Source organism: Cryptomeria japonica, chromosome 4 (genome assembly GCF_030272615.1).
Source record: "Cryptomeria japonica chromosome 4, Sugi_1.0, whole genome shotgun sequence".
NCBI lineage: Eukaryota > Viridiplantae > Streptophyta > Pinopsida > Cupressales > Cupressaceae > Cryptomeria > Cryptomeria japonica.
The window spans coordinates 590,234,903-590,256,251 of NC_081408.1; the positions used below are offsets into that span (position 1 = coordinate 590,234,903).

A 21,349-nucleotide genomic window follows, 5' to 3' on the forward strand; every position below is an offset into this window, starting at 1 on the left:
TTTTCTTTTTGGATTTGTTAAATCTTCTTTTCTCTCATTGGAGCTTAGTGTTTTTCTTCTCTTTTGTGTCTTCAATCTCTATTTATGTTGTTTTTGTGTTGTAGACCATTTGTGAACATGTGCATACACTAGTTTAATGTTCTCAATGAATTAATTTGCCATGATAGTAGATGGCTTACATTATTAAGATAACTTGAATTTTGTTTTTGATTAAGATAAATGGGTTTTATAGGGACCCGAAACCGAAATCCAATATAACATGAATTTTGTTATCGATAATGAATAACCTCAATATTTTCTAGATCGCGTATCGCTAAAGCTTAATGTTCCTAGACTTTGATGTTAAGTTAAAAATTGAAGGGCTGATTTGACCATTTCTATTCACTTTAATTTTTTACATTCAAGAGCCTCAAGATTATTGTACTTATATTTTGTGTAGTCTAATTTAATTCAATTTCTAATGTTTTGATTATAAGCCACCTGATTAATTTACAAATCATTGATACCTCAAAGTCCTTGACAACCAACATGGAATTTTTGGAGTTAATTATTTTTTCATACATTTAATACACATCACAAATGATATTTTAGGATTAGTTGTTGACATTTGAGCATTGTTTTCACAAACAACAATCAAATTCAAACCATTTTGTTTCTCTTTGCTCATAATTAAAAAATAATCTACTTATGTTTCTAGTAGAATATGATTAAATATTTGACTAATCATAGTTATATAATTCTACCTCTTTTACTATTCCCAATCCCCATGCTTCTACCTAGAAGATAGGGGAGATGACTCAATAGTTGAGAATATTTAAATTTTAATGATAATATTTGTTTTTATTTATTGGATTAAGAGAAATAATTACAAATACAAAGTCAAGGCTAAAAATAGGCTAGTTGTAGAAGAAAAACTTGTACTTGCAAAACTAGAAAAGCAAGATAGACCAAAAAACAACTAATGTAAAAAAATGAACAAAGACATAGTTGTTACAAACCACGCAAAATAAATAAGTTAGCTGCACAACAAGACAATAAGGATAACCTTTCAAGACCCATACAAACCTCATTGTGAGCTGAATTAGTAAACATGCATAAACAAAATTGATACTTCAACCCTAGGCTCATGTATCATGATGTAATGATGTATGTAGTATTTTTTGTTCAGAATACAACGATAAATCTTTGTTTTCATGAGAAGTGTTGGAATCACATTTAAATGTCCAACCTTGATAAATGCTTTCATAAGAGTTGAATATGAAACAACCTTAAGACTGATGCCACTTTCTTTCAAATATAAAGAACAACTCTCCTCTTATTACCTTCCTACAACTTCAAATTGTGATACCATTTGTTGATTTAATGTCTAATAATCTAGTATCAAAACTAGTATTTTTAAAGCTGTTACAATTGATCATAAGCACCCATACTTAAATAAAATGTATCTCTTAATTTTAAAACAATAAATCATTTAATATCACATAACAACATTAATAAATTAATAAAATATGACTTAATATACAATTATCAGTGTTTTTTTGTAGACGTACTTTATCTTGGCCCCACGTCGGTAATGGAGGTTTGATTTACAGACGGAACGCCTGAGGTAGATGAAGCGGTCGTTCCAGACGACTGCGACTCTGTAAATGTGGGTGTGCCCTTTTCACGCTTTTCTAATCCTATTTCTTCACTTGAAGCCGAGGCACTCAAAAACGCTGGCTTTGTTGGATTTGGCAATGCGAACGCATTAGTGGATATCATCATAATAACATTTGACATAGCTGGACGAACTGTGGCGTCGGCTTGTACACACAAAAGCGCAACGTGAATGCATCGTTCCACGCTTTCCTTCGGCCAACTCTCTCTTACATTTGACTCAACCATACTTATCACATCTCCTCCTCTATACAGTCTCCATGCCTGCATCACAAATCACACATAATCAATTCATTTTGATTTCGGCGTTTGGCATCGAAAACCTTTTTTGAATGCAAACATATGGTGGTAAATTGGATTTATTACCCATTCCAACAAATTTTGCATTTCATGAGGAAGATTGAGATCTGTATTTTTTCTTCCGCTCACAATCTCAAGCACTAGCACGCCAAAACTATAAACGTCGGCTTTTACCGACAGCTGCCCTCTCATCGCATACTCTGGAGCCATGTAGCCGCTGCAGCGCAAACAGAACCCTAGTTAGAAAAATAATAATATTAAACATCACCCATATGAAATAAAAAACACACATATAATGTTGCGAGTGCTTACTATGTGCCTGCAACTCTGGTTTGGATTTGGGTCTCGTCTTCAAGGAAAAGTCTCGCTAAACCAAAGTCTGCTATTTTAGCATTAAGCTTGTCGTCAAGTAAAATATTGTTTGCTTTAATATCTCTGTGAATGATTTTCATCTGTGAATCTTCATGAAGATAGAGAAGACCTCGAGCAATTCCAATTGCGATGTTATAGCGTTGTTGCCAATTTAGTTGTCTACGTTTTTCGGGATCTGCAACATCAATTTTATTTATCACTCTTCAATAACTCTGCAAAATAACAAATTTATAATGAATAAAAAGAGAACGTAACTTACCAAACAGAAAAGTGTCCAAGCTCTTATTGGGAAAATATTCATAAACAAGCAATTTTTCATCTCCTTCGGTGCAACATCCCAACAGCTTCACAAGATTTCGGTGCTGAACATTGGATATTAGCTTCACCTCATTCATAAATTCTTTCTTACCTTGCGTAGATCTTGCAGACAACTTTTTAACTGCTATTTCCTTTCCGTCTCTAGTTGTTCCCTGAAAGAGCAAAGCAGAATTAGAGGATCGCAAGCCTCTTAAGAAATTTCCCCAAAATGGCCTAATTGATCTACGACTAGAGTGTTAATTCAGTTCAAAAATATATTATAGACCCACCCTGTATACACTTCCAAAGCCTCCTTCTCCAAGCTTGTTATTTTCATGAAAATTTTGTGTGGCTTCTGCCAATGCATCTAAACTCATGATAAAATGTTGCTGGCCCTGCATTAGTAACCCGGATTCGGCAGAATATCCATGCCATTCTGTACAAGAATGAAAACTGGAAAAGCTTAGAAAATTTACTGTTAAACTAAAACCAAGAGAGAAGAAAATTAAATACAGAGATAAAAAATTGGAAGCAGCACCTTCATTGCCGGTATCTACAGTAACTGGGCTCCCAAAAATGACAGATCTCACTTTTTTCCTCATTGCAATTAGACAAATAACTAGCAGCAGAATCAAGCCTCCCACAACTCCCATAATAATGGGTACTTTTGAGTGCTTCTCTGCAGAAAAGACTCTTTTCAATACAAACATATCAAAGATATAATCCAAACAATTATTAAAAGAGGTGGTTGTGCTTACTCTTTGATTGGTTCTGGCCTGCTGTGGGAGGTGCGGAAGTTGTTGGAGTCGGTGGCGAAGCTTGTGGTGAAGATACCTCTGTAGTGTCGAAAAAAGAATATGACTCAAATCTGACCACACAGCTTCCTAACAGAGCCCGACCTCCTTGGTTAACAGAACAACAATCCTCCACAGTGTTCCTTGCTTTAACCAAGCATTTTCTGCAATCATTGATGGATAAATCTCTCCAACATTGAACGAGCCCGTAGACAATTTGGGATGTGGTATAGTTGGCCGATCCTATAGCGAATCGGCTATTTGCAGGGTTGTAAGCTAGATTAGACAAGTTGGAGAGAAGACTCGAGGTTGTGGCCTTGAAATCATCTATGTTGCTTGAGACTTCACTGGGATTCCACAATATTTTATATAGGTTGGTATCTAGTGTTGAAATGAAACTAGAGTTGTCATAGCGCAGAAAGCAGTCATCCATAAATACCAGGCCGCCTATGTCGTTGGCGCAATGTTCCATAAGAGAACTATTTGCTTGTTGTGCGCAGTCTGAGCATTTCTCTGCTGATAAGTTCCCAAAACACTGCAGAAGCCCATAGACCTTGTTTGGCGTTTGACCAAAGGAAGAGGTGTTAAACCCTGAACTTTGATGTGAATTTTTAAACAGATCGGTCATAACTCGATTCACATTAGCAGAATATGCGCTGAACTCGCTGTAAGTTGATCCATTATTGCATTCATGCCATCTGTAGTCGGATATCACAGATGAAAAATTCATTACAAAGAAGAAAAGAAGAATAGAAAAGTAAGAGCTGCACATCATTTTGTAACTGAGATCAGCGCCGTGTTCTGCAACCCAGTTAGAACTTATAGGCAACATAACTACAATTATGTGATCAATTTAGCGATGAATTGGATGGTTGAGGCGGCGTGGTCAACTTTCATTCAAATGTCACGGGATCAACTTGGGCAGTTGGCCGTACTTTGGGAATTTCCAATGATCCTTCCTCGATGCTGATCTAAATGGGCATTTCAGTCAAAGTAAACATGGTTGTGGAGAATTCTTTTTTAAAAATCAAATCATTAGGGGTCAGGGGTCACGGGTCACCGGTCAGGGCTAGGGGTTAGGGGTTGTAGTTGTACATTTATTTGTGCTTATAATATTTAGTCTTGCCACATATTTTATCATTTATAAAAAATATGCTTATTTAAATAAGTACTCTTATCATAGTAAAAAAATATTATTATATGTGTATAATTATTGGAGTAGCAATGTATATGCATTGGAGTATTTCATATTAATAGTTTGCCTTATCACAAGCATAAAAGGTGAATATAATAAACACCTTTTTTTTTTCCATGAAATGTGAGTGATTGTCCAAAGGTTTTAGTGTTCAACAATTGGTCCCTTTGTGTTCAATATAAATTGTATTTTATATAATAATATGTTGTTTTTAACAACAAATAATTTTGTATGTTCAACAATTAGTCTGTTGATGTTGGATATATAAGCTAGAGATAATACACATTTACGATTACTAATAGGAATTTGGTATATTTAAGTTGCATATAAGTTATATTTTACATAGAAATACGATATCATACTAATTACTAATGATATTTTTAATTCAACTACCAGGGATTTTTAGATTAAGTTTTGGTCGAATCTTTAAAAAGACATTTTCTGGACACTTCGCACTAGATGTGTTATTTTGACAAGTTGCATGATGGGTCGCGCCTTCAAACCTTAGTTGTAAATAGTTAAGTGTCCATTTTACATTTCTAAAATAAAATTGAGGTCCTACGAGATTCCATGTGATGGCTATATGTTGACGAAGTTAGGCCTCATGAGTACTGGTCCCTCTCCCCTAATCAAGACATAAGACATTATTTCTTCCAGTCAAACATCAACCATTTTCCACCAACTTTAGAGTTGTTTGTCTAAACAAAACTGAAAAGGTATTCTCACTCTTCCCATTTCTTACATGAGTAGTTCCACAAATTAAATATTTACTTCACACAAAAAAATCTCTTGCAAGGATTAAGGAATTATAAGTCATTAAACCTCTAAATGAACTTTTTGGAGACACATTTTCAATGAAAAATTACTTTTACTAAATGAAATAGTAAAATAAAGATAAAGTTTAGATTGTTCTTATTTAAATATTTGGGTTTATGTATAAAAAATGGGATAAAAAAAGGTTGAAAAGTAATTTTGTTAATCAATAAAAAGTAATTTTGAATGTGTAAATCAAGATGTTCATGTTTGAAATTTCAAGATGTGACAAAAATAATATTAGTAGTACTTGAAATTTAATTTGTAAAATAGTATTTGGTTTGTTTTAGTAATAGAGATTAAGGGGATAAAATAAAGAGAGCATTTTTGAGAGAAATATAATATAGTGTTATTTGCATTCTCTCTAAAATCTTTACTCCTTAAAATATATTATATATAAATTCAATAGAAAGTTAACTAACATTATCTAGTTTATGTCAGGTAGGTGGGGTTGGGGTCATACGCGACCACAGGGTCAATTTTGTCCTAGCCTATGTGGCCAATTTGGGGACACAAACTTCAAGTGTTGTGGAGGTGGTAGTGGCTTTTTATGGCTTAGTTATTGCAAAAGATAGAGGGTACAATCAAGTCATCATAGAAGGTGATTCAAAATGCACTATTTTAATACCCAAAAATGAAGCCAAACCTGACTGGAAATGTGAACACCTTATTGTCAAGTGTCGGGACCTCACTCATGGGATGAGCCATGCTACACTTAGTCATACGAAAAGAGAAGGGAATAATGTTGCAGACAGGTTGGATTCTTTGGCCCTATTTTCCAATCATTTGAAAATATGAATGAATATTTATGATATCCTTGATATGGTTTGTGTCACTATCTTTGATGACATAAGGATTGATGATGAAATATATAATCCAAAGATTATCTTTTTTCTTGCCATCACCATCCTTTCTACTAGTGATTTAATGTATAGGTGGCAGACATCTCATGCAAACTGTAGTTGCAGTTTCCTCAACCCTTGTAAGTCTTGTCTCATTCATACTACTCATTTTTATTTTCCCTTGTGGTTTTGATCTCTAGGTTCTCTATGTTAGCTATGGGGGTGACACCATTAAGATTAAACTAGATATTTGTGACGATTTCAAAAATAATGTCAAGTTGTGGCCAAAAGTTATTCGAGGTAACCATGCAAGTTATATGGATGGAATGTAGTGGTGGCATTGTGTTGTCATTGATGTCAATCGGTATAGGATGGCTACTAGTATAAGAGATGTATGTACAACACTGTCATGGATGCATATAGGATGAGATGTCCTTGATATCACTTTGTGTTGTAGAACACTGATAAGGTAAGGGAGAGAATGTCATTCAGTACAATGACCATTGGAGTCACCGGCACACAAGTTAGTGCTTGACTTGTCACTAGTACATTTCGCCTCAAATTTTGATGGTAGTTTGTCGGTATTCCGACTACAATTCATCGAACTGCCGATGAGAAATATCATCGGAAACTTGTAGTCGGATATTCCGACGGTGCTCAAGACTGTTAGAATTTTGACGTAGTTGAAGACTCTTCTAAGGATGGCCATGACTGCGCTTAACCGTCAGTAAAACTTGATACGTCATCAGAATTCCAACACCTTGCAGGTAATATTTCGACGGCTAAGGCGTCAGAATAAATTGGAATTCCGACGGCCCCCTCACTGCTTAGCTGTCGGTAAAACTCTATAAGTCATCGAAATTCCAATGGCAACCAGGGCATCCATATTGATGAGAATGTTGTATGTGCGACGGTTTGAGCGTCTGAATTCAGACGGCCCCATCACTATGTAGTCGTTGGAATTTTTGATGGCAATGACGACATCGACACCAATGAGGATGTTGTATGTACAACAGTTTGGGCATTTGAATTCAGATGACTATGTCATGGTTTAGCTATCGAATGTCTGACGACTATGAGGGGATCCATACCGACGAGGATGCTATATGTGCGACGGTCTGGGTGTCGAAAAAAATTGTTAAGTCGTTGAAATAAAATGGGTGGGCATCGAAATTCTGACGCCCCCTCATTGCTTAAAAATTCTGATGCCCCCTCATTGCTTAGCCATCAACAAAACTCGATAGTTGTCATAATAAATTGGTCTCACTGCTTATCCAACGAGGATGATGTCAGACATACAACATCCTTGTCAGATGCTTGATGGATGGAAAGGTTTGCACTTATTGACCAATACGATAATAGTAAAGATTCATTATTCTGTATTAGCCAACCAAATGACAATAAAAACAATTTAACAATCTTATCATGTGACAGTTCGGGTGTCGAATGCTTGGTGGATGGAAAGATTTGAATTGGTTGACCAATACGATAATACTAAAGATTCATTATTTTGTATCAACCAACCAAACAACAATACAAACAATTTGACAATCTAATCTCTCCACTCGAAGATCAACCTCAAAAAACCATGTATGATTGAAGAATTGTGTCCCACTTTAAGTTCTTCAATCCCATCAATGTCCACCCATAGGTGGCATACCATAAGCTGGCATGGGAGGCAATCCCATTCCACTCATACTTGGTTGAAAGTAACCTCCCATGCCCACTCCCATGCCAAGCATTGGAAGTGCTGGCAACACAAAGGGGAAGAAGCTGAGCATACATATTCTGTAAACAAAATAGGCAAATATTTATTTCTGCAAAAGATTTAAAATGTTTATTAAAGAGAAACTTAAAATATTCACAGAATCATTAGAGTATATCAAGAACCTGAAGTAGGTATGGAAACACAAATTCAATCATATTATTCATCCAGGCAAGTTCCAAAGCCACATCTGGTTTGATCAAGTCATAGCATATGAACAAGCATGAAGCAAAGCATTCTTTCTTGCCCTGCAATTCCAAATGCAAAAGTAAGCCCCATTTCAATGCCCCAATCCAAAATAAAAATTCAAAATATACTTTATCCTGTGAGAGAGAACAACCAACTATATGTTTTACCAATTGTATACCTATTCCACAAAATACACTAGCAATTCCTCTGCAAGTTCACGATCACTCGATTGAGAACTAGTTTTCATTGCATCCTTGTAAAGATTATCCTTTTTAGATAGTGCAATATGTTAGCACATAATTTTTCTATAATTTCTTGAAAATGCTATTTTTGTATAATTTCCTTAATTATGCTCTTAAAAATGCACATGCTATTTTCTATTATTTTCTTAATTATGCTCTTAAAATGCTATATTCTGTAAACAAAATAGGCACATACTTATTTGAATGTTTAAGAACCATCAGTAGAGTAGAACAAGTGCTCCTCGAGGCTCAATTAAGCAAAATGCATATTTGTTGAGGAACAAGATCTTTCTCTTCTTTCTCCTTGGATTTCTCTTCTTGGACAACCTATAACTCGTTCAACAAAAATACCGGCTCCACAAAATACACCAACAATTCCTCTGCAAGTTCACGATCACCCGATTGAGAAATAGTTTCCATTGCATCCTTGTAAAGATTATCCTTTTTAGATAGTGCAATATGTTAGCACATAATTTTTCTATAATTTCTTGAAAAAATGCTATTTTTTTATAATTTCCTTAATTATTCTCTTAAAAATGCGCATGCTATTTTCTATAATTTCCTTATTATGCTCTTAAATTGCTATATTTTGTGAACAAAATAGGCACATATTTATTTGAATTTTAAAAAACTGTTAGTAGGGTAGAACAAGTGCTCCTTGAGGCTCAATTAAGCAAAATGCATACTTGTTGAGCAACAAGATCTTTCTCTTCTTTCTCCTTGGATTTCTCTTCTTGGACAACCTCTACCTCATTCCACAAAATACCCGTTCCACAAAATACACCAGTGATTCCTCTTCAAGTTCACGATCACCCGATTGAGAACTAGTTTCTATTGTATCCTTGTAAAGATTATCCTTTTTAGACAGTGCAATATGTTAGCACATAATTTTTCTATAATTTCCTTAAAAATGTTATTTGTCTATAATTTCCTTAATTATGCTCTTGAAAATGTGCATGAGGGTTAGTGCAAGATCATGGGGGGCCAAAAAGTGGCGATGTGAAAAAAATAGCCTTCTCCACTCGCCTAAAAACGCGAGAATCCATGTTGACTTTTTGCTTGGCCTGGGTGTCAGTACACCTTGGCATGGTAATTACCTAGGCAAATCGGATATTCGATAATATCAGATATCTGTTTTTTATTTGTCATTTAAAATTAAAAAATATATTATATAATATATAATGTAATAATATATATTACATATTATATAATATATTATTATATTATATAATATAATAATATATTATAATATAATAATATATTATTATAATAATATTATATAATATATTATTATATTATATAATATATTATTACATTATATAATATATTATTACATTATATAATATATTATTACATTATATAATATAATGTTATTTTAAAATAATTTAAGTATAAAAATTGGATATCTGAATTTCTGAGACAAATATATTTCGACTGTGACAACCCGTGAGTCATTTTTAACCCACGATCTATGCGATTTTATTAAAATCCGATATCCGATTTATCCGATATCCGGTGTTTTGAGCAAAAATTGCTAAAAACTAGATTGAAAGGTAAGATTTTTATTGTTTTCAATCATTTTCATTCAATTTTTGTATTTTTTGTTAATGTTTATTTGATTTTTCATTGAAAATATGGTTTTTTTCATGAAAACTATGTTTTTTAAAATCAAATACAAAATTGTTTAAATTTGTTAACTAAATTCAATTGTTTACATTCAATTAGGTTAAAATGGGGGATAACAATGAAAACATTGATGAACCACAACTACAACAACCAAACCCTCCTTTGCCAAACCCCCCTCAATTCAGGATTTGATTGCACAAAATTTGAATGAAATGAGGGGGATTGCAGATGTATATTGTAGGATCCCTCGTCTAAACCCAATGTTTGATCCTCTCACGTCGATCATAAAGAATATGGAAACCATGACTGAGGAGCACAATGTCGCCCTTTTGTGGCAAGATTCTATGAGGGAACAATATGTGGATGGCTTGTCGTATAAGGATATCAAGGATCTCGAGATATCGAAAGCCGATATCGCCTCATTGTTTGTGAATCCCCGCACTGGTCAACCCGTAGACCCCCAAAAAATAAAAATTTCTATTAAATGGTGCACAAATGATGGTATTGTAAAAAATTTTTGGGATCATTGGTGGATGGTTTTCAACAAACTATTCAACAACAATCTTGATGTCCCCTTCTATTTCATAAAAAAATTGTATGCTGAGTTTGTTTTACGCAAACATGTGAACTACTTTGACATCCAACCTTTCCAAGGTGTGGGTTTAGGTATGCCCCAAAATAGACCTAGGGCAGTCAGAGTAGTCCAGGGCCCATATGTCCCCCCTCCTCTTGTTGATCCCCCACCTCCATTGTAGCATCCAGATATCATTTGTGAGGCGGTTTCATAGACCATATCGACTATTCACTCTTTGAGTAGCCTTTTGGTTTCTCAGGTTGGGTCAGTAGCTCATCTTACATGTCATCCTTGGCTCCACACATATGCGTGCCCCATAGTTGTGCCATGTGTGGGCACGTATGCTTGGGTCCAGTTGGACAACCCGTTGATCCTCCTGCGGACAGTGCAGATTATGAGGTGCATGAGATCCATGATGCACCAGATGTTATGACATAGACTGGAGGATACCCTGGGGAGTCCTCGCATGCTAGAGGTGAGGAGGCATTGTCATCATACATTGATGATGTAGTGGTAAGATTTGTATGTTCAGCATTCATGTTATATTTTAAATGAATATTTATAATCTAGATAATATTAAGTACTATTTTTTATTTACATGGTCTATTTAACAGTTGATGACCGAGGAGGAGTTGAGACAGATTCGGGAGGGCACCTTGTTGGCCATTTCATTTGGCCTTGATAGCTTGACGATACATATATTATTGCACCTAGTCGTTTGTATTTTATTGTACATACATGCTCATCATTTATATTGGTATTAATTAGATTATGTAGTAACTTGCATGTATATCTTATTTTACTCTTGTAGGGAACAAGCAACACGAGTGCAGGGTAGTGTGATTTAGGATCTGGTAGTACAGTTGGCAACAAGAGAAAGGTAATTGAATGCAAATATGATTGAATGAATAGTTTAAATAACTTATAGTGATTATACACGTTTAGACATAAATTGATAGTTTCATATACTTGTTGTGTATATATACAGAGAATTCTTGGCTTCACATCCTTGATGACTACACCTAGTATACCTGCAGATGAAGAAGAGAGATGCCTTGACTAGATGTGTGTTTATTTTATTTTGTGTTTAGTAGATATAAATTGTTATTATCAGTGACAATTATATGCTAACTTGTATCAATGTCATGTTTCTAAACATATGTAGGTTGTGTATGAAAATATTGAAAATATACCTCCTCTATCGAAGACATACATCAAGAGTCCTGCAAAGCTGAAGAGAAAATGTGGAGATGAGGTAAACATGAATAGTTCAATTATAGTTCATTTTTATGTTAACTTTTCGAATGTGAATTATATAATATGACTAATATTGTATGCGGGAAAAGCGGGTCGATAGAACTCAAAATGTGGAAAACGGAGCTCTATGGAGCCTTGCTCACACACCCACAGGACTTCTTGGTGCAAGCTATGGAGTTATGAAGTATAACTTAGCTTCCCAAGGATGGTTCCATGGTTCTCTATCTTGCACGGTCCCTCAAACCAATGTTTTTGCTCTCAGATCACTGAGCAAAATGGTTTAGGGATGGCAAATGCAAGAACGAGGGATGCTTTTTGTTGATTTAGTATGAGATGCATCCTAAGCTATGCATGATGCTACAAATGCAATAAACTAGTTATAAAAAGACAAGATTAGTAACAAGACTATCCTAGCATGATATATTAGTCTATGACTAAGCTAAATGATAAGGAAAATACTCTAAACATGCATATTTAGATTAATTCCTATTGAAAAGAGAGGCTAAATGATTAGCATAAAATGAGATATTTAAGCTTGGATGGATTTGAGTATAAGTATGATGCTTAAGACTTGGATCATTTTTAAAATGGAGGAATGAGAGCTCTATTTATAGAAAAAATAGGGCAATGGGTGGCTAGGATTGAAAGGTTTAATCAAGGGCCAAGTTTGAAAGTTGGGAATCCATGTTTGCAATTGGCACCAATGAAATGGTGACAATTGTGAACATAAGGTTGGTTGAGAGGAGGTGTAAGAAGCATTAAATGCTTGAGAAGACCTCATGGTTACCCTAGGAGTTAAGGGTTAAGGTTAGGTTAAGGTTATCCATTGGATAAAGCTTTTACCCAAAGGATAAACTCTTGTGCAAAGGTTTAAGGATAACCATGGTCAAAGCAATAAATGCTTGATGAGACCCTTGGGTTAGATGGAGATTGAGTTTATGGAAATTCTTTAACCATGTAAGAGGGTTTGAGTTAACCATTAATGGTTATGAAGACTTTGTGGATAACTTTGTAAGAGTCCTTCCAAATTTGGGGGCATTGAATGGATAAAGGCTTTAATGCATTTTGAAGACTTTACTCCAAATTTGAGAAGTGACCTCCTCAAATTTAGGGGAAAGGGATAATGGATGGGTTTTGGGTTAATTGATTAGGTTTAGAAGAATTCTAGAAGAATTAGGAATAGGATTTAGGATGCAAGTGGGAGGTGTAGGATTTTGCAAGTGGGTGAGGGAAAATGGAATTAATTAAAATAAATTGCTTTATTTCAATTTGGTTGCAACTTGCATTTGTAGGATTTTGCAAGTGGGGGGATTTATAAATAAATTTAGATTTATTTAAATGCAAATGAGATTTTAATTAAATGTAGATTTAATTAAAATGGGAAAGGGGATAAATTGATATCTTTAATTAAATGTAAATTTAATTAAAATGGCTAGAGGGAGGGTATTTAGTTAAATGTAAATTTAATTAAATGGCTTAGATAGAAAAAGGGTATATTAATTAAATCTTAATTTAATTAATAGGAAGAATTAAGAATAATTAAATGAATAAAATTCACTTAATTCATTGTGCAACTTTTAGGTGTCTACATTTTGCCCCTCTTTGAGTTAATGTGTGAGAACATGTTGATTCAAAGAAAATCTATTGGATATGATGTCAAAATTTGATCGATATGATGTTGTGGATATGAAAATATTGATTTGATATGAAAAGTCGATATGATGCTGTGGATATGAAAAATTGATTTCATATGAAAAGTCGATATGATGCCCCAGATTTGATGAGCGATATTGATGATGCCCCAGATATGAAGAATTGATTTGATATGAAACTGATATGAAATTGATGTTGAGATTTGATATGATAATGCCCCCTCGGGAGATCATTCATGCACAAAAGGCATGAATGATCTCTCAAAAGAAGAAGAATTCTATTTGAAAGATAGAAGAGTGGATAGTGATGACATGCATGGGTTTGATAAGATTGATTAGATTGATTGGATTGAGATTAAGATTGATGAAATTAAGATCAAGTTTGGTTTCAGGTATGACACCTCCTATATAAGATATGGATGATTCAGCATCTGGTTTCAGGAATGATACCGCCTGTATAAGACATGGATGATCAAGCGTCTGGTTTCAGGAATGATACCGCCTATATAAGACATGGATGATCGAGCGTTTGGTTTCAGGAACGATATATCTTGTATAAGACCGATCAAAACATCTGGTTTCAGGAAAGATACATCCTGTATAAGAGCTGATCAAAACATTTGGTTTTAGGAACGATATATCCTGTATAAGAACTGATCAAAACATCTGGTTTCAGGAAAGATACATCCTATATAAGACATGATAGAAGATAGTTTGGAAGAATGATAGAAGATAGTTTGGAAGAATGATGAAGATAGTTTGGAAGAATGATGAAGATATGAAAGTGAAGAAAGATTCCATGATGATGTGATAGATATGCATGTGAGGGATGCAATGATGAATGATATACATTATGTTTCGATATGAGATTCTATGAGGATTATGTGATGCTTAGATAAATGCTCTTGATCTCGATTATGACTCGCATTTATGATTGATGATGAGATGAATGAAAATGTGATGATGCATTGCTTTGATTTATGAGATGTGAGATGTATCTTGAAAATGAGATGTATGATAATGATAATGATGTGCAACTAAATGAAAGATTAAAATGATATGCAACTTAATGAAAGATTAAGATGATAATGATGTGCAGCTAATGCAAAGATTAATATGCATTATCATTCTCAATGTTGCCATCTATTGTGATCAAAGTGCCAGTGCTTCCTTTGTTTCCATCATCGAGCCTTGATTTGTTGAAAGTTGATACAAGCATCATGGTATAATTGAACCATAACGACTTGAGTATAGCTTACATGGATTTAGATATTGCAAGATGACACAAGCATCGAGGTATAATTGAACCAAGATGACCTGAGTGTTGCTTGCGTAAATAGACAAGAGTTAACCTTTGTCCCATACAAATCCGAAATGTCCTCAGCGATATGCCACCTGATTGCTTCGTAGGACAAATTTGCATGATAAAAGACTTCACTCATAGATAGAAGACAAATAAAACATCACATTCCTTCCTTGCTTCTCTAGTCGTAAGACATCTTGGATGTGCTCAGGAGATATGATAAGCAAAAATTAACAACCATAAGTAATCATGCATGCTATTGGAAATGTATTCTTGTCAATTAAAACATCTTGCAAATAGATCTTTGTTTAGTTGAAATCAGTTCAAGTTCGTGATGTCTAGCCTTCTTGCATTGGCGTTTGTCATTTGTTGGTTGTTTGATCCTTGTTGTCTTGCTACGTGTTTGGTCTGATGTTGAAAATCTTAAAGGCGAAAGGCCCCCAGGAAAGTCAAAATTTTGCCCTTGTTGTTGATACTACTTCAATATGGATATGTACGTTGATCACCAAGCCATGGTGGTATATGATTTGGATAGCTAATTCAGAAAAATCAAGGATAGTGACTACGCTAAGTATGTCCAAGATTGATAAGCATTTTGTGAATTTATGGTGATGTCTCAGATGGGTGGATATGATATGTACAATATGATTTGTGAAACATGTACTACCATCAATTGATAAAGATAAGGCTAACTATAATAAAATCCAGTAGCCATATTGATCTATGTCATTGTTTTGATTTGTTCGATGATTGATAGAAATGTCTGGTTTCAAAGAGTGAGTACCCCGTATGAGACCGATCTGTCTAGTTTCGAGTGTACCTATCCTTGTATAAGACATGTTGATCTTGATGTTGATAGATGGATTGATTATCAAGACTCGATGATTGATGGGAATATCTGGTTTCAAAGAGTGAGTACCCCGTATAAGACCGATCTGTCTGGTTTCGAGTGTACCTATCCTTGTATAAGACATGTTTGATGTTGATGTTTATTTCGAGTAATGAATTAATTAACAAGACATGTGATCAGTTTGATTCCAAACTTTGAGATTTTTCCTGTTGTTGAATTGATTTGATGGATGGGTCATGCTTTCATGTTTTGATTTTGTCGATTTTTTGATTTTTAGTTTTTTGATATTTTGATTTTTTTGAGTTTTTTGGATATTTTGATTTTTTTGAGTTTTTTTGGATATTTTGATTTTTTTTGAGTTTTTTGGATATTTTGATTTTTTTGAGTTTTTTGGATATTTTGATTTTTTTGAGTTTTTTGGATAGTTTGATTTTTTTGAGTTTGTGGATTAGAAGAAAGATGTATTTGGTTGCCCCAATGTATAGAAAGACAAGGAATATTATGAATGGATGTTTGAACCATTGAGGTGGAAATGGATTTTTTGTCCATAGTTTTGATCAAGATCAATGATGGAAAAGGGGATATGGATTACAGGATATGGATAAGGTGAAGCAAGATGGTAGATAGCACTAGATGATGGATAGATAGCAAAATATAGAAATAACTGGATGATAGAAGATATGAATAGATAGGATAGATAGTATGGATAAAGTGAAGCAAGATTGTAGAAATAATTGGATGATAGAAGATATGAATAGATAGGATAAGGGATATGGATTAGAGGATATGGATGAGGTGAAGCAAGATTATAGATAATGATGAAGTTAGATAGGGTAATGGATATTGGAGGAAGGATAATGGGAGATATGGTAAGAAGAATAGAGTGGATGAACTTTGCCCCCAAGCATAGAGGTTTCCATTTGCAAAGAGGTGATATGTAAGATTGTCACAACATTTAGCATCATCTGAATAAGTGTTCTCAAACTTTTCAAAGATAGAGACCCAACCCACACTTAGAACCTCTGGAATTTCAACTGAACATTTCTTGCAACTAGGAAGTAGACTCAAAAGGGAAGAAGAATCCCAAACTGGATCAAGGTACTTAGTCTTTGATTACCCATGTGTGTGCAAGTGGGTTCATTCTGGCTCATATGATCATTGTAATCTTCAGAATCCAACATGGCTAGCTACACAAGTCACCTTGACTTCAAAAGCATCTTGGATAGAGTCTCACTGCCAGCAAGCGTCCATAGCCTCGATGAGGTTATTGCTGTAATCTCACAAATATTGCTCCATTGCCAGCCAGGCGTCCATAGCCCCGATGGAGTTACTTGCATGTTCTCATAGCCAATCATTTTGATATTGCATTTCATTGCAGTTTGCTTTTCTTGATATTCATTTTCTTGCTCATGCTTTTGATATTTCTTTTTTCCTCTTTATTTTTCTTGCATTGGCTTGTAAGTGATGAAACTTACATGGGTCTAATAATTACAGTGGCGCTAAAGCAAGATTTTAGATTTTTCACTAGCCATGTCTTCAATTTAAGAGATCACAATGATTTAGAGCAATCAATTAAGTGTATGAGATATAGTAATCAAAAGATGTCAGTACCAAGATACGATAAGTGGTTCTTTTCTAGATTGAGTGTGTATCCCAACCGAAGAAAATGTTAAAGAGGAACAACCTCGGATTCTGAAGCATTTCATGAATAGATATCTAAGAAAAGGACTAAACATGAGATTCGAGCATGGTCAAGCATGTGACAAAATGACACAAATGCCTATTTCACAGATGAAAGATTTATGCAAAGGATTGAATGATAGGGATTGAAGGATAGAAAAGAGGTGTTGGATAATAGATAGAATGTTTGAATATTTGTGCGAGGATAGAGGGAAATGCATTCAAGATGAGTGTCGGTACACAACTTGAGAAGTGATGAAGAGATAGAGGAAAATCAAATTTTGGGATATAAGGACCCAAAATAGATGGAGGAAATGATGGAAGAATATATTTGGGAAGATATTTAGATAGAGGGTTGAAAGAAGTTTGAAGATTTATTCCTTTTTTTATCTTTCTTATGGATCATTTGAGGTGATGGACTAGTGATGGAGGGAGGTAAGGACCCAAGATGGATGGAAGGGATGAAGAGTTTGATTGTGGAATGAAAGGACCTAAGATAGGTTTGGAGGATGAAGAGATTGACTTTGGAATGAAAGGACCTAAGATAGATTTGGAGGATGAAGAGATTGACTTTGGAATGAAAGGACCTAAGATAGATTTGGAGGATGAAGAGATTCCTTGATCTTGATCTTGACTTGAAATAGGATCATTTGAGTTTGTGCTTTTCTCTTGATTTTGAATTAGAATAGTGGAGGATATGGAAGGAATATCATGATTTTGCTTAAGAGATGGATGTTGAATGGGACTCTGCTCTTGAAATGAAAGGGGGTCATCGTGGATGGAATACCAAAAGATTAGGGGATCATCATAAGATTCTTGACAAGTGGGATCTTGATCGAAGATGGGATCAAATTGGGAAGTCATGATATTGTGATCTTGATTTATGTTAGGACTCATTTCCTTTGACCGAGTTTCCTTTTTTTTTTTTTGGTTTGATAATGAATGGTCATATGAATGATCAAAGTTGATGTTTTTGATAGGTTAATTTAGAGAAATTTACTCCTATTGATAAGGGTCTTAAGACTAGGTTGTCTCTTCTTTAACTTAGTTTTATGATGAAGACTTATTCGTCTCAAAATATGAGGAGTGGTCATACACAAATGATCAATGGTTTCCTTCGATGTTTGGATTGAGATACTTCATTTGGAAACTTAAAGTCTACTTTTATCAAATGAAGGTTTAGATGCCCCCTCACGACAAAGTGTGTCAAATGATATGGATAAAGTCTCCCGATATGGAAACTTGATTTGACAACTTAAGGTTTAAACTTGGTATGTTGTTTGATAGAATCCTTTAGATGATGGACCTTTTGATCAAGGTGATGATAATACCTGATTTTGATAGGATAAAGTCTTATCTTTAGCTAGTTTTGGATTTGACAACTTTTGTTCTAAGACTAACTTGTTTGATTTGGAAATGATTTCTTTGGTGTTTTGATTTGATTTCTTGTGATCACGTTTGATATTGGACCTGAAAGGATACTCAATAAGTTTGAAAACTTTTTCTAGAAAGGCTTGTTTTGATCTCTGGTTTTTTGAGTTTTGACCATGCGCTAAGCCAGAGACTAGATGCGCTAAAAAGAATTCTCAATGTGCTAGAGAAAAGACTCCACACGCTACACTGCCCCTTGATACGTGCTAACTGGTTTATTTTTCTTTTGCCTTGGTTCAAAAAGGTCATGTGCCAATATGGGCCACCAATGCGCTAACTATTAAACCCTACGCGCTAAATTGATGCTTCAACGTGCTAGACTATTTTTCCAATGCGCTAATTGTTTAACACTGTTTTGAAATTTGGATAAAATGCTACTGTTTTGATCAGACGCACTAACTTGATGCTTCGATGCACTAACAGAAATACCCTATGCGCTAAGGAGTTGTTCCCGCATGCTAATCTGCCTTGATTTTTCCTTTGGTTGGTTTTTCGGTAATTTTTGGATTTGATTGTGAGTTTTTCAGCCTTGATGGATGATTTTTTGAAGTAGTAATGCAAGCACAGCACAAAGAAGACAACCATTTTTGTCTAATCTAACAAAAAGTGTATGTTTTGTGAGGATGTGTTCAAATCCTCAATGTTTTAACAGGTTTGGATACGAAAAATACACTTCAGAAAGACTCTTTATTCAAAGGTCATAAATAACATCATAGGCCACTAGTCTCGATACTCCGTTAGCTCAAATAGCCATGTCACCCCCTAGAGGGCACCCATTTTTTTGCATTTTGCCAGAAATTACCTCAAAGTGAATTGCTTCACAATTGAGTAGTTATCTTGGGAGATATATGGTGAGTAATATCGGGGGCAGATTCTTCGCCACCCTTGCACTATGATGTTATAAATGTCTGGTTACTAACTCGGTTCAAAGTTTCTATTTCTATGGCTCGTAATCAGGCTTCCTGTTTGGCTATTAGTGATAAACTCCCTCAGGAGGCTTCCCAACCTTTAGAACAAAGGCTTTACATATCTCGAGGATACTGGGGGAAGGCTAATTGCTGCGCGCAACCATTGAAAAGGACTTTCGTCACTTTCCATTTTTGATTATAGTGGGTTGGAACACTTGGCGTCAAAGCTGTTTCCCACGTAGGTCATTCCCTTCACACCGGCCATAAATGGCTTTAAGAGTTGATCCCAACTCCTCGGGAAGGCAGGCCTGCCAAAGGATTTATTGCTTGAAGTAAAGAAAGCTTTTAAGAGTGGTCTAGATTTTTGATCACCCAGTTAAGGGGAGAGCATATTCCTTCCACTTTCGAGACAAGGCAAACAATTTTTCTTTTTAGCCTTTTAAGATAAATGATTTGCTAACCTCTATTGGGAGATGTTGCTCCAAAAAAGCATGGTGTTAATTTTACTTCCCCAAATCAGTGATTATTTAATCTAAGGAAATAACCGAGTCAACAAAGCAAAAGGTTTGATTTGGTCAACAAAAGAAAAATCGGTAAACAAAAGGGGAATAACTTCCCTCTTTGATTGCAACAAAACTTTTTAGGTGAGGTTCTTTTCTTTGCACAAAAATTGAAGATGAATCCTTTTATACACCAAAGGATGGTGAGGTTCCTTTTATAGCTTTATTTTTGCAAAAAAGAAATGTTTGTCTTGTTCTTTTTAGAGCCCAAAAATAGGTTTTCTCCTATGAAAGCAAGAAATGTTCGATTTAGTGATTCTTTTTATAGCCCAAAGGAAATAAGTGAGTTCAATTTTCAAGAATAGAAGAAGTTTAAAAATTTAAACTAACTTAACTAAGTTAGTGAAAATCCTAACTATCTTAATATTTTTAAAATTTTAAGCTCCCATCTGCAATAGATTTGTTAGAATCCTGCAAGAAAACAAGTTGAAAATGTTAGATGGTTGGTGGACTTCAACAAGTCTATTTTTTAATTCCTGGTTATAGATTTTGAAACTTTGATTTCTATCTATTTTTGATGCGCTACAGGACAAACTGTATGCGCTACACAATAGTCGTGATGCGCTAAAAGAAGGTGGTGACGCGCTACACTGTTGTTGGGATGCGCTACTCTGTGTGCCAAAAGCACTGCTCTATTTTTATCCCGCGTCGAGACATACAGAAATTTTTTAATATTCTTATGCGCTAATAAACAGACTTTACGCGCTAGATGATAGACCCCATGCACTGAACAGTGAACTGGATGCGCTAGGCTATTGACCAGATGCGATAGGAAATGATTCCCACGCACTGATTCTCGTTTTCCATGGACCTGCAAAAGTGGTTATATTTCAAAATCGATGAGATATATGGGGTGATGCCCCATGGTGGGCGCCAGAAATGTATGTGGGAAAAGCGGGTCGATAGAACTCAAAATGTGGAAAACAGAGCTCTATGGAGCCTTTCTCACACACCCACAGGACTTCTTGGTGCAAGCTATGGAGTTATGAAGTATAACTCAGCTTCCCAAGGATGGTTTCATGGTTCTCTATCTTGCACAGTCC

The 21,349-nt window shown here is 35.0% G+C and overlaps 2 protein-coding genes across 2 annotated transcripts in view; both read right to left on the reverse strand.

Moving 5' to 3' along the window:
• Positions 1–1,551: 1,551 nt before the first annotated feature.
• On the reverse strand, positions 1,552–3,281 carry LOC131058549 (cysteine-rich receptor-like protein kinase 7). The gene is made up of 6 exons (XM_057992302.1): positions 3,164–3,281; positions 2,916–3,061; positions 2,738–2,798; positions 2,269–2,503; positions 2,023–2,173; positions 1,552–1,920 (listed from the first exon to the last, which is right to left on the reverse strand). The coding sequence occupies exons 1-6, from the start codon at positions 3,276–3,278 to the stop codon at positions 1,552–1,554; spliced, it is 1,077 nt and encodes a 358-aa protein (XP_057848285.1). The 5' UTR covers positions 3,279–3,281.
• Positions 3,282–3,360: 79 nt separating this feature from the next.
• Positions 3,361–21,349, reverse strand: part of LOC131058548 (putative cysteine-rich receptor-like protein kinase 9) — a 45,613-nt gene continuing 27,624 nt past the window's right edge. The window contains exons 2-3 of the mRNA XM_057992301.1: positions 7,930–8,057; positions 3,361–4,237 (exon numbers count right to left, since the gene is read on the reverse strand). Of these exons, the coding sequence (XP_057848284.1) occupies positions 3,361–4,237; positions 7,930–8,057 (1,005 nt within the window). The remainder of the gene's footprint in view (positions 4,238–7,929; positions 8,058–21,349) is intronic.